Genomic DNA, 14526 nt, shown 5'->3' on the forward strand with positions numbered 1-14526 from the left:
CAAGTAAGTACCACTTGAAAGTTCATCAGTTTCCCCCAACAAATTGTAAAGATGTTTTAATTGTATTGAATGATTTATACGTGATAATTTTTGCCCCTGATATTAGAAGCTCTGCATTCATTTATGAAGACTATGGCCATTTTCATTTTTTCTTTTTTGGCTTTTCTATTTTCATACACTCAAACCTGTAAACTCTGATGTCGAAATCTGTACAATATATAAAGCAAGAGGAGCTCTACATGGCATCAGCACAATTTAATCTGTCATCTTTTAAACATCCATTTATACCCTTAAACTTACTAAAAGAAAAGGTGGATTGCTTCCCATTTATCAAAAGAAAAACACACTTCCAAGAGGAAGACGATTTATCCCTAGTACATATCCAATCGCAACGGATCTTTCACTATGTCAAATATCTCTGCTGCAAAGCGTATTTGACAACTTCATAAAATGAAACAACAATCCCCACTGAAGGGCCTGCCCGGGCCACTCGAGGACCAACTCCTGTAAAAAGTCCCTTTATCCCTCCATCCCTGTTACAAAGTCACGATGAGTTAGAATAGGCCAAAAAGGACAAGAACCAAGGATTATATTGATCAAAAATATTTTAAGCATATACACCAAAAAATTTAGATAAGATAGCAATGCTAGTTTCTCATTCTTAAATTCGGTTGCTGAGAACAAAAATAAAGCCTGTAGAAACAAATTCTTAGACATGAGATTTTACAAATTTAGGCCTGGAGACACTTAGTTGGCATTATGGACCAGTATAACTAAGAAAACAATCAAAAAACAGAACTCATTTCCTACAAAGCTCAATCCCAGTCTGAACCTTCTTTAATCATTTTACCAAATTTTTGTGTTTAACCATTTATACATATCATCCGAATATGCAAGCCTTAGAAGAAACAGAACCTGCAAGTTATACCTCCATATCTCAAGCAATGTTTGTCTTGTGGTCATGAAATCCCACGAAAGGTAAATGTGCTGTTTTTACCTTACAGTTTGATTCATCTTCCTCTTAGGCATTTGATCGAACAGGTGGTGAGCTTCGTCCAATTGCCCATTGAGAGCACATAATCTGATGACCTTTGACGCAAACAACAAAAGCTAAATTAACTTTGCATCCAAAAACAAAACTTTTTTCGGAAGCGGAAGTACCCATTACCCAGTACAAATTTACACTTAAACTAAATATATTTCTACCATAAGAAAGAGCTTCGAAGAAACCCACCAAGGTTTTTAAGAAATAAGTTATTTCTCACCTTTGGGAAGAGCTTCGACGCTTTATCTCATCCTCGTAAAAAAGTTGTTTCTCATGTGCAATGCCAATGCATCTTCGTGCAAACCCTTTTCGGCATCTCGGACCATATCCGTGAATATTTCGTCAAAGCTGAATGGTGAAGATGATGAAGCGGACAGAGGTTGTTTGGGTTTTAGGGTTTTCTCCGTTGATAAATGTGATTTTGGTTAAAGAATTTTTAATATTTTTGGTTTTGGTTGTATTGGTTAAAGAGATTAAGTTTCTTTGCCTGGTTAATCGATTAATTAACTTAATATGGTTCGAGTTGGGTTGTTTGAGGGTTTGGTTTATTAAGGAACACTTGGCGAGATTCTAAGGAGTGAGACAGGATGTGGTACAGAAGATCCGTTGCGATATCACTTATCTTACTTATCTTACTAACTACGGTTAATTAGTATTAATAAATTGGTATTAAATTGGTATTAATTGGTACTAACTACGGTCAATAAATTGGTATTAATTGGTACTAACTACGGTCAATAAATTGGTATTAATCTCACACTTATCTTACTAACTACGGTTAATTAGTCAAATTCTTCCTTTCTTCTCCGTTAGAATTTTGTTAGTTTTCAATTATAATGTTTTTGGTTTCGGTTTTGCTTTCAAAGTACATCAAAAATAACAAATAATCCTTCTACTAGTTTGATCTTTTTATGTTCAATTTTTTCTTCAATCCAAAAGTTGCTGATTGTTGCCTCTCGTCTTAGGCAATGTTTTTAAACTCGGACCGGCCAGCGAACCGGAGATAGGGGCGGTTCACGGTCCGACCGGTCCGACCGGTCCGACCGGCCGGTTCAACGGTTCAACGTTTTTTTTTTTTTTTTTGCTTCATAGTTCTTTACTCTGAAACTTAACTGAAACTTAACGGCTAATATACAATCTAATATGATTATTAATAACTTAAAACCCTAAAATACATTTACCAATATAACTTAAAATTAAATTTAAGTTGAGATAATAATAAATTTTCTAAAAGTTATACATGAAACCTGGCATGATAAATATAACTAAAATATCATAATTCATCGCAGGTTTTCATAAATTCATTACAAACATAAATAGATATAGTCCAAATGTTCATCAATTATCACAAACAAACACACCAAAATAAATAAAATAAATGTTGACATTCTTTCACAATTCTCAAAAAGTCCATAACAGAGTTCAACTCATATTCAAAGCAAACAATTTGAATAACAAATTTCCATCATTGGCATGACAAGGCAACAGCACCTCCTTCACAATTTCATCAATTTAACCTGAAAAATTAAAAAGTTTATTACAAAAAATATAAATCTAATTGGTGGAACTAAAAAAAAGTCAAAAAATTTCTAAAAACAAAGATACAACCAAACACAAAAAGAATCAATTGCTACTAAACATTACTAATTAATATGTTATATTACCAATCATTATCTTCATCATCATCCAAAAGGCGCCTACGCTGAAATGCTTCCAAATCAATATCATTATGTTCCCCAACTTCACTTTCATCATCTATATAAATAAATAAATAAACAATTAAGAATTTATCCATATTTATAATACAATTCAAATTAAAAAATGTACTTTTAGCACCTTATATTACAAGTTAAAAATATATTTATTTTAATATTAAAACCAACCTTCAACTAGTTGAGAATCATCTTTAGGAAGTTCTTCGAGTTCTTCCTCCAATTCATCACAATTAAGCTCGCCATCTTGTTCTTCTTCTATGACCCAAAATTCCGTTTTATCAATAGATTCATAATCAATGGGATCATAAGATCTCTTTCGGTGATCAAACCTACAATAAAATACATTAGTTACAAATCTAATATTACTTTATAAAATAAAATGTAAAGAATAAAGTAAAAAATCAATTATACCTATGTTGCAAACGCAAATTGTAGTGCACATATACAAGATCATTAAGTCTTTGGTGCTCCAACCTATTCCTTTTTTTAGTGTGAATGCGTTAAAAAACGCTCCAATTACGTTCACACCCAGAAGAAGAAGCAGTTTGACTCAAAATTCTAATTGCAAGCTTTTGCAAATTCGGAGCATCACAACCATATAACTTCCACCAATTTTCTGTCACAATCATATTAAAATATTAGATCAAATAAAGAATAAAATCACAATTTTTATACATTAAAAAAAATATAAATAACCTGGCCGATCAGATTTGCTAGTAAGAATAGCAAGTTTGCGGCCAAAACTCCCTTGTCTTTCCCGATACATTCCAACCTCTTGCGATAATTTTTCAGGGTTGCACCAATCCACTTTTGTTTCAATATAATCAAGCAAGCCATTTATAACCTCTGGATGTGTACAAAATGTGGCACTCTCATATTGAAAAGCAGGATTCAAATAATAAGCGGCAGCATGTAGATTTTTTCTCAACATTCTATCCCACCTATCACTGATGATGTCAATATAAGGCTTGTACAATCTCTCTTTATTTCTAAACAGCCTTTTGATGCCATTTATTGCTCTAAACATGCCTTCATAAACATAACCCAATGAAGGCCTTTCATCAGTGTCACAAATACGCAATAAACGAATGATAGGACCCATTATTCTCACCATAATCAAACAGTTATTCCAAAACCTTTCATCCAAAACGATTTGCTTCACATCTTTTCCTTTTTCTATTCTCAGAAATTGTTTGTAATCCCCACTAGTAACCAAAGATTGCAAACTATCCTTATGATCATGCAAACTTTTTAATGCAATAAAGGTAGTTGCAAATCGAGTTTCACCTGGACGAATAATTTCTTTCCACCCTGTAGTCTTTCTTAACCAATTCAAAGTGAACTTATGATTGTAAATAAAAACAGTCACCGTTGAAGCAAGAGACACTATAGCTTTTACATCATTCATTTCACCAATGTCTTTCAAAATCAAATTGATGCAGTGTGCAGCACACGGTGACCAACAAATGTTCGGATATCTTTCACTTAACAAAGACCCAGCAGCTTTATAATTGCTAGCATTATCAGTAACTAAGTGCACCACATTATTTGAACCAACCATCTCAACAATTTCAGCAAATAAATTGCACAAATTTGCTGCACTTGTTACAATATCAGATGCATCCACAGATTTAATGAACGAAATACCCTTAGGACAATAAACCAAAAAATTAATCAGTGGTCTTTGCCTAGTGTCTTTCCATCCATCACCCATTATAGTGCAACCAGTTTCTGTCCAAGTACTTCTAAAAGAATCAACAACCAATTTCACATCTCTCTTGGCATTTCGCAACAAATTAACCCTCAAAGAATGATAGGATGGACTTTTGTAACCATGACCCATTGATGCTATTTGATCAATAGCTTTTTGAAAAAATGGAGAATTAACAGCATTTATAGGAATGCAAGCATCATAAAACCAAAGAGCAATAGCCATGTCCGTATTTTCCCATTTTTCCTTACTTTGCAAACAAGCTTTAATGGTTGGTTGAGAAGTATCACATCCACCTTTAAAAAAAGCAGGAATACCTGTTGATGCAGTGACCTTTCTCTTTCCTTTACTAGATGAACCCATCTTATTTGCTAAAGAAGAAGGAATCTCCAAAACTTCATCGCCATCAAATGAATGAGTAGTGTGGCCGAATGGATTTTCCACCCCAAAATCACCTTTTTTTTCTTTAGATTTCTGCTCCTTCTCCTTCATAGATGCTAAAATAGCATGTCTAACTGCCGGGTCAACCTTTGAACATGGAACAATGCTGCCTTGTTCTCCTGCCAAATGTTGTTTCATTCGATGAATGCCACCACCAGCAATTACTTTAAAACAATACCCACATGTCAAAGTTCTTTTTCCTTGACTATTCACACCTACTGAACAATATTTCCATGCTATATCAGACTTTTGTCTATGATTTTGACTAGCTGATTGTTCACTATTGACAGCTCCAGCAGTCGAAGATTGTGAATTACTACCCGTACCAGTACCGGTATCCATTATCCTTCACATAGTTAATTCAAACACATAATTAGTTCATTTGTAAAATATAGTGTACTAATAAGAAAATAAAATTAACAAATTTTCAGTAATATAAGAAGATCAATTAGTCACATGAATAGCTCAACTGTTAGCATTTAATTTTTTCATTTACAAAAAAAAAAAAAGATATAGTTATCACAGTAGAGGGATTTTAATGGTTCTTAGTAGCACAAAACTCATGGCTATTAATGGTTCTTAGTAGCACAAAACTAGTTAATTTAAACACAGGAATCTTACTTTTTGTTTTCCTAAGAAACAAAGAAATAACAAGAAGGATATATACTAATAGTGAGACAATTATGTACCTAGTCAATTTATATACAGCGTGTGTTATATTGTTATTGTCTAGGTAATTTGAACAAACAATAGATAAAGGAAACAGAAAAGTTAGCAAATACGTAAATTGCTCAAACAAGTTACCATAGGCAATTTTTCTTGGGTTTGACAATTAAAATGATTTCTACTAATTCGTTAAAGAACACTGATTCGAAGAAAATGACTCCTAAAAGTAGTGAATTTTTCTATATTCAACCGAAGAAGGAAATCAATTGTAAAAAATGCTATCATTTATAAGTCATAAACAAATGCAGCTCTTACAAAAACTGAAATGTTTCTTCTTGAATAACATGTCTCTGGATACGTGGCAATAGGTAAAAAATGTCATGATTATTTCAAAGTCAGACATATCTCTGTATTTTCAAGAAAATTATTCGTTAATTAATATGAAATATTAATCCCAAATTATTAATAAATCTCTATTTTTATCCTCAAATTATAATAATTTTAATTTTAGAATCAACCCAATCAAGTAGGGGTAAGGGCTAAATTCTTGGTTGCTATCAACAATTTGTAGCAACAAAAAATTTACACCCGCAAACTATGAATAATTTGATGAAACAATTGATCAAACACAGGAATCTTACTTTTTGTTTTCCTAAGAAACAAAGAAATAACAAGAAGGATATATACTAATAGTGAGACAATTATGTACCTAGTCAATTTATATACAGCGTGTGTTATATTGTTATTGTCTAGGTAATTTGAACAAACAATAGATAAAGGAAACAGAAAAGTTAGCAAATACGTAAATTGCTCAAACAAGTTACCATAGGCAATTTTTCTTGGGTTTGACAATTAAAATGATTTCTACTAATTCGTTAAAGAACACTGATTCGAAGAAAATGACTCCTAAAAGTAGTGAATTTTTCTATATTCAACCGAAGAAGGAAATCAATTGTAAAAAATGCTATCATTTATAAGTCATAAACAAATGCAGCTCTTACAAAAACTGAAATGTTTCTTCTTGAATAACATGTCTCTGGATACGTGGCAATAGGTAAAAAATGTCATGATTATTTCAAAGTCAGACATATCTCTGTATTTTCAAGAAAATTATTCGTTAATTAATATGAAATATTAATCCCAAATTATTAATAAATCTCTATTTTTATCCTCAAATTATAATAATTTTAATTTTAGAATCAACCCAATCAAGTAGGGGTAAGGGCTAAATTCTTGGTTGCTATCAACAATTTGTAGCAACAAAAAATTTACACCCGCAAACTATGAATAAGAAACAAAGAAATAACAAGAAGGATATATACTAATAGTGAGACAATTATGTACCTAGTCAATTTATATACAGCGTGTGTTATATTGTTATTGTCTAGGTAATTTGAACAAACAATAGATAAAGGAAACAGAAAAGTTAGCAAATACGTAAATTGCTCAAACAAGTTACCATAGGCAATTTTTCTTGGGTTTGACAATTAAAATGATTTCTACTAATTCGTTAAAGAACACTGATTCGAAGAAAATGACTCCTAAAAGTAGTGAATTTTTCTATATTCAACCGAAGAAGGAAATCAATTGTAAAAAATGCTATCATTTATAAGTCATAAACAAATGCAGCTCTTACAAAAACTGAAATGTTTCTTCTTGAATAACATGTCTCTGGATACGTGGCAATAGGTAAAAAATGTCATGATTATTTCAAAGTCAGACATATCTCTGTATTTTCAAGAAAATTATTCGTTAATTAATATGAAATATTAATCCCAAATTATTAATAAATCTCTATTTTTATCCTCAAATTATAATAATTTTAATTTTAGAATCAACCCAATCAAGTAGGGGTAAGGGCTAAATTCTTGGTTGCTATCAACAATTTGTAGCAACAAAAAATTTACACCCGCAAACTATGAATAATTTGATGAAACAATTGATCAAACACAGGAATCTTACTTTTTGTTTTCCTAAGAAACAAAGAAATAACAAGAAGGATATATACTAATAGTGAGACAATTATGTACCTAGTCAATTTATATACAGCGTGTGTTATATTGTTATTGTCTAGGTAATTTGAACAAACAATAGATAAAGGAAACAGAAAAGTTAGCAAATACGTAAATTGCTCAAACAAGTTACCATAGGCAATTTTTCTTGGGTTTGACAATTAAAATGATTTCTACTAATTCGTTAAAGAACACTGATTCGAAGAAAATGACTCCTAAAAGTAGTGAATTTTTCTATATTCAACCGAAGAAGGAAATCAATTGTAAAAAATGCTATCATTTATAAGTCATAAACAAATGCAGCTCTTACAAAAACTGAAATGTTTCTTCTTGAATAACATGTCTCTGGATACGTGGCAATAGGTAAAAAATGTCATGATTATTTCAAAGTCAGACATATCTCTGTATTTTCAAGAAAATTATTCGTTAATTAATATGAAATATTAATCCCAAATTATTAATAAATCTCTATTTTTATCCTCAAATTATAATAATTTTAATTTTAGAATCAACCCAATCAAGTAGGGGTAAGGGCTAAATTCTTGGTTGCTATCAACAATTTGTAGCAACAAAAAATTTACACCCGCAAACTATGAATAATTTGATGAAACAATTGATCAATATAAGAATAGTAAGAAGAAACAATCGGCATCACAGAAATAATCCAACATACATGTTCTATGAAAAACAATAAAAGGCAAAAATTAAACTTACCAAGATGGAAAAGCTCTGGAGTTTGGTCCACAGAAAATAGCGTGATGATCTTGTCTTGAATATTTGGATGTGAAAGGATTATGAAGAAAAAATTTAAAAAAAAATCAAGATGAGAAGTTGAGAACTGGAGGAGCCGAAATCGGCGAAAGGGAGAAATGGAGGAATTGAAATTGAAATGAAATGTGCCTGTGCCGTCTGCACTTAATGCTAGGGTTTTTTTTATTTTATTTGATTTTAGTTTTTAGTTAAGTAAAATTTCACGCAACAATAGCTTGTCCTTCGGCTGTGGTTCAGTGGTTTGCGTGCCTTATTCTGGTCTGGGAGACCTGTGTTCGAATCTCTGCAGCCGCCTCCACTCTTCCTATTATTTTGAAATTGAGGGAAAATCTGAGAACCGCCGGTTCGCGGTTTATGCGGGTTTTAACGGTTCGTATGGTTCGACCGGTTCATAGCGGTTTTCCATTACCTTCCGGGTTTGATACTAGACCGGACCGGTGGCATGGCCGGTTCGCGGTCGGACCGGTCGAACCGGCCGGTCCGGTCCGGTTCTGAAAACATTGGTCTTAGGTTACATGCAAATCATCTTCTCTTCTCTGTGTTTTTAGTATGTTCCTACTCCGTTTGGATTAGCTATTTTTGAGGTGTTTTTGAAAAATTTTGCTGTAGCAGAGTTTTTAGAGTATATTTTGGAATATTTTTAGAAAATATTTTGGGATATTTAAGAGTAGAAGAGTTTCTAAAATATATTTTGAGATTTTTTTAAAATTTCAAAAAAAATTTAAACTAATTTTAGATTGCTTTTTAAAATACTTTTTAAAAATTTTTATTATATTTAAAAAAACTAGTTTTTGAATAACACTCCCATCCTAGAGATTATATTGAATCACTTTTGCAATCAGTATTGGTGATGGTGGCATGGTAATTAGTAATTAGCAACACAAATTCATTACTAGCGAATCTATAACTACTAAAATGATTGTGAGATGTGCCACTGGCCTTAAATTCTTTTACGATCGTCATTGAGCAACTTGTATTTATCAATTGTATGATTACTTATGAATTAATCACATTGAACTCCATCAACTAATCTTGGTGGGGTAATTATTCAACAAGCAGAAGGAATGACCATGCAGTGAAATTAGGCCAGGTTGATACAGGATTTTATTACGTTTATTGGATTAATCATCTCACATGTTTCTAAGGGTGTTTAGATTACAAATTACTCAGAAATCCGAAATCTCTTTCATGTTGTGAAGCATCTGTGAAAATGTGAAAGGCACCTCATAAAATTTCAAATTCGCTGGCCAACTACTGAATTAGCAGTTAGCAATTTGTCATTCCTTCAAATTTTCAGTGCGACGGCTGATCTTCTCCATCTGAGCATCTAGCTGTAAACAAATGCCAGTTTCTGTATTGTCATTGAGTTAATGGCAAAACTTCATCGGGCTTGTAAAGACTGGGGCTTCTTTCAGGTAACAAATCAAGAGAATCCATCAGATATAGAATCCAAATTGTACAACTTGTAATGATCAGATACACAGCTTAATTTTCGTAGTAAATTAACGACTAACAGTCCGTGACTCAATCTTGAACAGTTAGTTAATCATGGGGCTGCCACAGTAATTGAGAAAATGAAGTTGGTGACGGAGGACTTCTTTAAGCTGCCGTTACAGCAGAAGATGGCCTGTCCACAACTACCAAATGATGTTGAAGGATATGGTCAAATATTTGTGGTATCAGAGGATCAAAAGTTTGACTGGGGGAACATGCTCTTCCTCTGCGCATTGCCAGTTTCTCAAAGAAATATGAGATTCTGGCCTACGACTCCAACATCTTTCAGGTAGACAATGAATATTACAGAGTATCACAATCTTTTCCCACTTCTGCAGTAATATTATACTGCTCTTATCTTTTCTCAGAAGGCTAGCCTTTTTCGTCAAGCTCCTCTGCTTACGGAATTTCCTATTCGTTATGGGAATTTATCCTCTATTTTTCGCGCAATTGCAAAACAAAGATTCTTTAAAAGGAAGCATCTTTTGCTTCCATTAGAAAGCTACATGGATTACTTTACTTAGGCGGAAAAAAACCTGAAAATTGTGTACAAAAAATTCATCACAATGCTAATTCGCAAATTTCTGATGATGTCAGAGCAACCATGGATGAATACTCACTTCAAATGCACAAGGTTTGCATGACCCTGTTTAAACTTATGTGGGCGAATCTTGGTGTAGACCCAGAAAAATTATGCAGCATCAATCAAGATGGCATGCAAGGAATAAGAATGAATTACTATCCACCTTGCCAGCAAGCAGACAAAGTTATTGGCCAGAGTTCACACTCTGATGCAATAGGATTGACCTTGTTAGTTCAAGTCAATGATGTTCAAGGCCTGCAAATCAAGAAAAGCAACACATGGGTGCCTATTAAACCCATTCCTGGAGAAATCATCATCAATATCGGTGATATCATGGAGGTAACTGACCAATTTTCCACTTACTGAGCATCTATAGATATCATTGAGTTGATGTGCTTTGATGATTTGTGCAAATAAAGAGCAATGGGGAATATCGCAGCATTGAGCATTGAGCTGTCGTGGATTTCCACAAAGAAAGACTTCCAATTGCTGCATTTCACGGAACAAATTTCACAGCAAAAGTTGGCCCTGTAGCAGATCTTGTCAAAGAAATTGGAGAACAATACAAAACAACAGAAACCGAGAGCCTTCTCAGACTCTGCAAACTTGATGGCAAAAGCTTATGGGATCACATGAGGATAAACAAGTGAAAGAATCAGCACATTTTCACTTGCAGTATTACTGTTTTTTTTTTTAATCTTCATCATAAGCCAAGCTTAGTGAATTACCAATATGCCTTCATGGAAGTTTCTAGTTGCATGTTATTGATCTGTTTGCTTTTTTATGTTATGGTCGGTTGTCCAACTCTGGTCCTTAGTTAATTTCCTTTCTTATACTTTAGTAGTGTAAGTACTAGCCCACTAGGCTAGTCCAAGTCAGATTCCCAAGGTTACATCGGCGGTGGTGATTAGTTGTCCAAATTCAAGTGTGTTTCCTGGATGAAGTATCAATATTAGGAAGTTTGTAACTACAGTGGTGCGCTAGATTTGCACTTGTCTGAACGATATCAAACCAACCTTGGATGAATGCTCACTTGAATTGCTTGAAGTCTGCATAACCCTTGTTAAAGTGACGGTCACGAATCTTGGGGTGGACGGACAAGAGATACTAAACAGCATGTATCCGGATGTCATGCAAGGGATGATAATGAATCAATGTCCACCATGCTCGCAAGGAGACAAGGTAATGTGTCTCATCGCTCCACATTCTGACGGAGGACTTACACTATTGGTTCAAGTCAACAAAGTTGAAGGGCTGCAGATCAAGAAAAATAATAGATGCGTGCTTACATAACTTCCTAGTTCTAGTTTTTTGGTCATGCACTGGAGGAGGAGTATGATGATGTAGGAAGTCAGGGAAAACAAGAAAATTTGTCAAAGAGGAAGAAGTCAATTTCTAAGAATGGACATAAAGTCGATTTCTAAGATGTGAATTTCCTTATTTTGGGTAAACAATTTTCTAGGTTGCCTCGCAATACGTGAGAAGCAAGAACATCTATAGCATTCATCCTGTCCCTGGGAGAATCTTCTGTGCAAGCTATAGCTATTCTCACAATAGACGTTATGCCCTCCAACTTTTCAGCAAAGTGTTGATAGCCTGGCTTGAGCAAGTTTGCATCTACTACCTGAGATACTACAGTAGGCAGTTGGCACACAACTTTTTACCCAGTTCCTTAGACATGTATCTGAAAACATTTCATCAATGGGCTTTAATCTAGCAAAAACTTCTATCAGCATGCTTCCGTAGCTATAAATGTCAGATCCTGTTGATACTAGTCCTTCGAATCCATACTCTAAAGTGGAAATTGTTCAATGGATCATGTTTTCACACAATTAGAACAGAAATTTTGAGTTTAAATCTCTAAGAAACAAAATGGAGGTATTTGGAAGTAATTGGAGCTTTACCTGGTGCAATATAGACAATATTTTTGGAACACCAAAATTAGTCACACAGGCAACTATATCTTCATTTAGAAGGACATTATTTGGCTTCAAATCGCAATTGTTGTAAGAATACAACCACTTCTCAAGTCAAGGCTTCCATTGGGCAAGTAATCAAGTATTAATCCCTTGAAGTCATCATTGGAGCACACACCGATGACCTTGGTCAGATTTCTGTGCCTAAGACTGCGTAAGACTTCACGTTCTCTGGTCTCTTGAATGTATATTCCAACTGTAAATTGAACACCTTTATGGCCACACAAATTCCATTAGCGAGAATCCCTTTGTAAACAGATCCAAAACTTAGTAAGTTGCTTTCATCATAACCATTGGTTGCTTGTAGGAGTTCACAATACGAAATCCTTCCTTTTGCTGTCAAGGAGAACAAATTAGTTCCATTAGGAACCTTCTCCTTCTGTACGTATCGAAGGAACAAAAATGCCAAGTCTACACCAGCAATTATTGCTGAAACTCCAAACACTAACAATTTAGTTTGAAGCACTTTCTTTGTCCTTGATTTGTGAATTGAAGGAGTTTGGCTTGCTGGAACATAATGCATCATTGGAGATAAAAGATTCACTAGTGAAATTCTTGAAAGGGCCGTTAGATGGAATTTGCCCCTGTAAATAAATAATTGAAAGAGACATTGAAGTAGCTGAGAGATTGAAGTGTTTTGATAGGTCCAAATATTCCAAACTTACCATGTTACTGATTGACTCAGGAATGGTACCTTCAAAGTTGTTCTATGCCAAAGAAAGATGATTCAAGTTTTCTAAATCTCCAATTCTGCTAGGAATGTTATTTGAGAACTGATTCATCCACAAATTTATCCATGTTGCAACCTTCAACAGTCCAATCTCTGAAGGTAGAGAGCCAGTCAAGAAATTCGATGACAGAATAAATCCCAAGAGATCTTTGAGGCTCCACAAACTGTCAGGCACATAAGAAGTTATTCTGTCGGAAGCTAGATAAAGATATATGAGCGAAGTAAGATTACCTAAACATGCAGGAATTGATTTCCAATCAGATGTAATAAATTCAAGTACTGTAAGCTACACAAACTATCAGGCAAGGGATTCTCTCGTAGACCTAGCACTCTCAAATTGCTTAGATTGCCAACAGTTTTTGGAATTCTTCCCTTCATTTTACAGCCACCTGCATAAATCTCTTCTATAGAAGAAGAAAGTTTTCCTATAGAAACTGGAAGAACACCAGTTAACCGGTTATTAGCCACTGAAATTATTCTCAGGTATCTGCATTCTGTTAACGCAGTGACGAAGCTTAACTCCACCAATGAAGATTCATTTGTTAAATTGTTATCAAACAGCACTAAGCATTCAAGAAATTGTAGATTCCCAAAGACTATATAAATTGGACGAGTGAATCTGTTTCGAGCAAACTCTGCATGAGTGAGTTTAGAGGAGTTTGAGATTGAGTCAGGTACAATACAACAGTCTACTGAGGTTATTAGAGCTGAGGTAAAGGTCTTCTAAATTAGGCAGACCTAAACCCATATTGGACGGAAGATTGCCTGAAAGACTGTTGGAAACAAGTGAAAGCACTCTAAAAGTAGAGATGTTGAAGATCCTGGTTGGTATGGAACCTTTAAACTGTTAAATCTTAGGTTCAACATCTCCAATGTTTGTAGGTTTCCAACCTCAGGGAATTACACCTGCCAAATTAAAACAGATAGAACTCCTGAAATGGAATGTTTTGCTATCCTGAAGAAACACATCATTTGCAAACGGAAGCATGTTTATTTTAATTTTAATTTCAATGTAAAAATGTCTTCAAGAAACATGATACACATTGTAGGTTTATTGGTACAAGGTAATTATTATACTATTTAATGATGAATGATCTCACATCATATGCAATGTGAATTGAAACATTGGCAAATTTGGGAAGAAAAGAACAAATTGTGAGATATCTAACATGCCCACCTCTTGATCGTTTGCTGAATCAAATATAGAAAAGATCAAGAAACAAAAAGATAAAGAGTTATAGTATACAATACATTAACAACCTCACACATTATACACGATACAAATAATAAATAAGAAGGCAAGACACAGAAGATGATGAACAAAAAAAAAAAAAAACAAAAAAAGAGGAACCAGTGTTGTCCACAAACTAGGGAAAGGGAAG

General features: G+C 33.9%; 2 protein-coding genes, 1 long non-coding RNA gene and 1 pseudogene across 4 annotated transcripts; 1 reads left to right on the forward strand and 3 right to left on the reverse strand.

Annotated features, from left to right (window-relative positions):
• Positions 1–217: 217 nt before the first annotated feature.
• On the reverse strand, positions 218–1484 carry LOC140005709 (uncharacterized). Of its 2 annotated transcripts, none has more exons than XR_011813275.1 (3): positions 1266–1484; positions 929–1089; positions 218–533 (listed from the first exon to the last, which is right to left on the reverse strand). It is a non-coding gene; the product is annotated as an uncharacterized lncRNA (long non-coding RNA). The 2 variants fall into 2 exon arrangements; XR_011813276.1 differs by having other exon boundaries at positions 998–1089; positions 1266–1480.
• An 832-nt stretch (positions 1485–2316) lies between these two features.
• On the reverse strand, positions 2317–8479 carry LOC113740696 (uncharacterized). The gene is made up of 6 exons (XM_027268229.2): positions 8305–8479; positions 3457–5258; positions 3172–3376; positions 2929–3089; positions 2710–2800; positions 2317–2562 (listed from the first exon to the last, which is right to left on the reverse strand). The coding sequence occupies exons 2-3, from the start codon at positions 5252–5254 to the stop codon at positions 3261–3263; spliced, it is 1914 nt and encodes a 637-aa protein (XP_027124030.2). The 5' UTR covers positions 5255–5258; positions 8305–8479; the 3' UTR covers positions 2317–2562; positions 2710–2800; positions 2929–3089; positions 3172–3260.
• A 1252-nt stretch (positions 8480–9731) lies between these two features.
• LOC140005448 (S-norcoclaurine synthase 1-like) lies at positions 9732–11088 on the forward strand (annotated as a pseudogene).
• A 1456-nt stretch (positions 11089–12544) lies between these two features.
• LOC140005449 (receptor kinase-like protein Xa21) lies at positions 12545–12937 on the reverse strand. The gene has a single exon (XM_072046440.1). It carries the CDS (start codon positions 12935–12937, stop codon positions 12545–12547), a length of 393 nt encoding a protein of 130 aa, XP_071902541.1.
• Positions 12938–14526: the final 1589 nt, after the last annotated feature.

The sequence above is a fragment of the Coffea arabica genome, chromosome 4e (genome assembly GCF_036785885.1).
Source record: "Coffea arabica cultivar ET-39 chromosome 4e, Coffea Arabica ET-39 HiFi, whole genome shotgun sequence".
Lineage (NCBI taxonomy): Eukaryota > Viridiplantae > Streptophyta > Magnoliopsida > Gentianales > Rubiaceae > Coffea > Coffea arabica.

Coding starts and splice junctions, on each gene's coding strand:
- LOC140005449 (XM_072046440.1), bottom strand. CDS start 12,937: ATGCATTATGTTCCAGCAAGCCAAACTCCTTCAATTCACAAATCAAGG.
- LOC113740696 (XM_027268229.2), bottom strand. CDS start 5,254: ATGGATACCGGTACTGGTACGGGTAGTAATTCACAATCTTCGACTGCT. Junction 3,377..3,456: donor TAGCAAATCTGATCGGCCAG/GTTATTTATATT, acceptor TGATTGTGACAG/AAAATTGGTGGAAGTTATAT.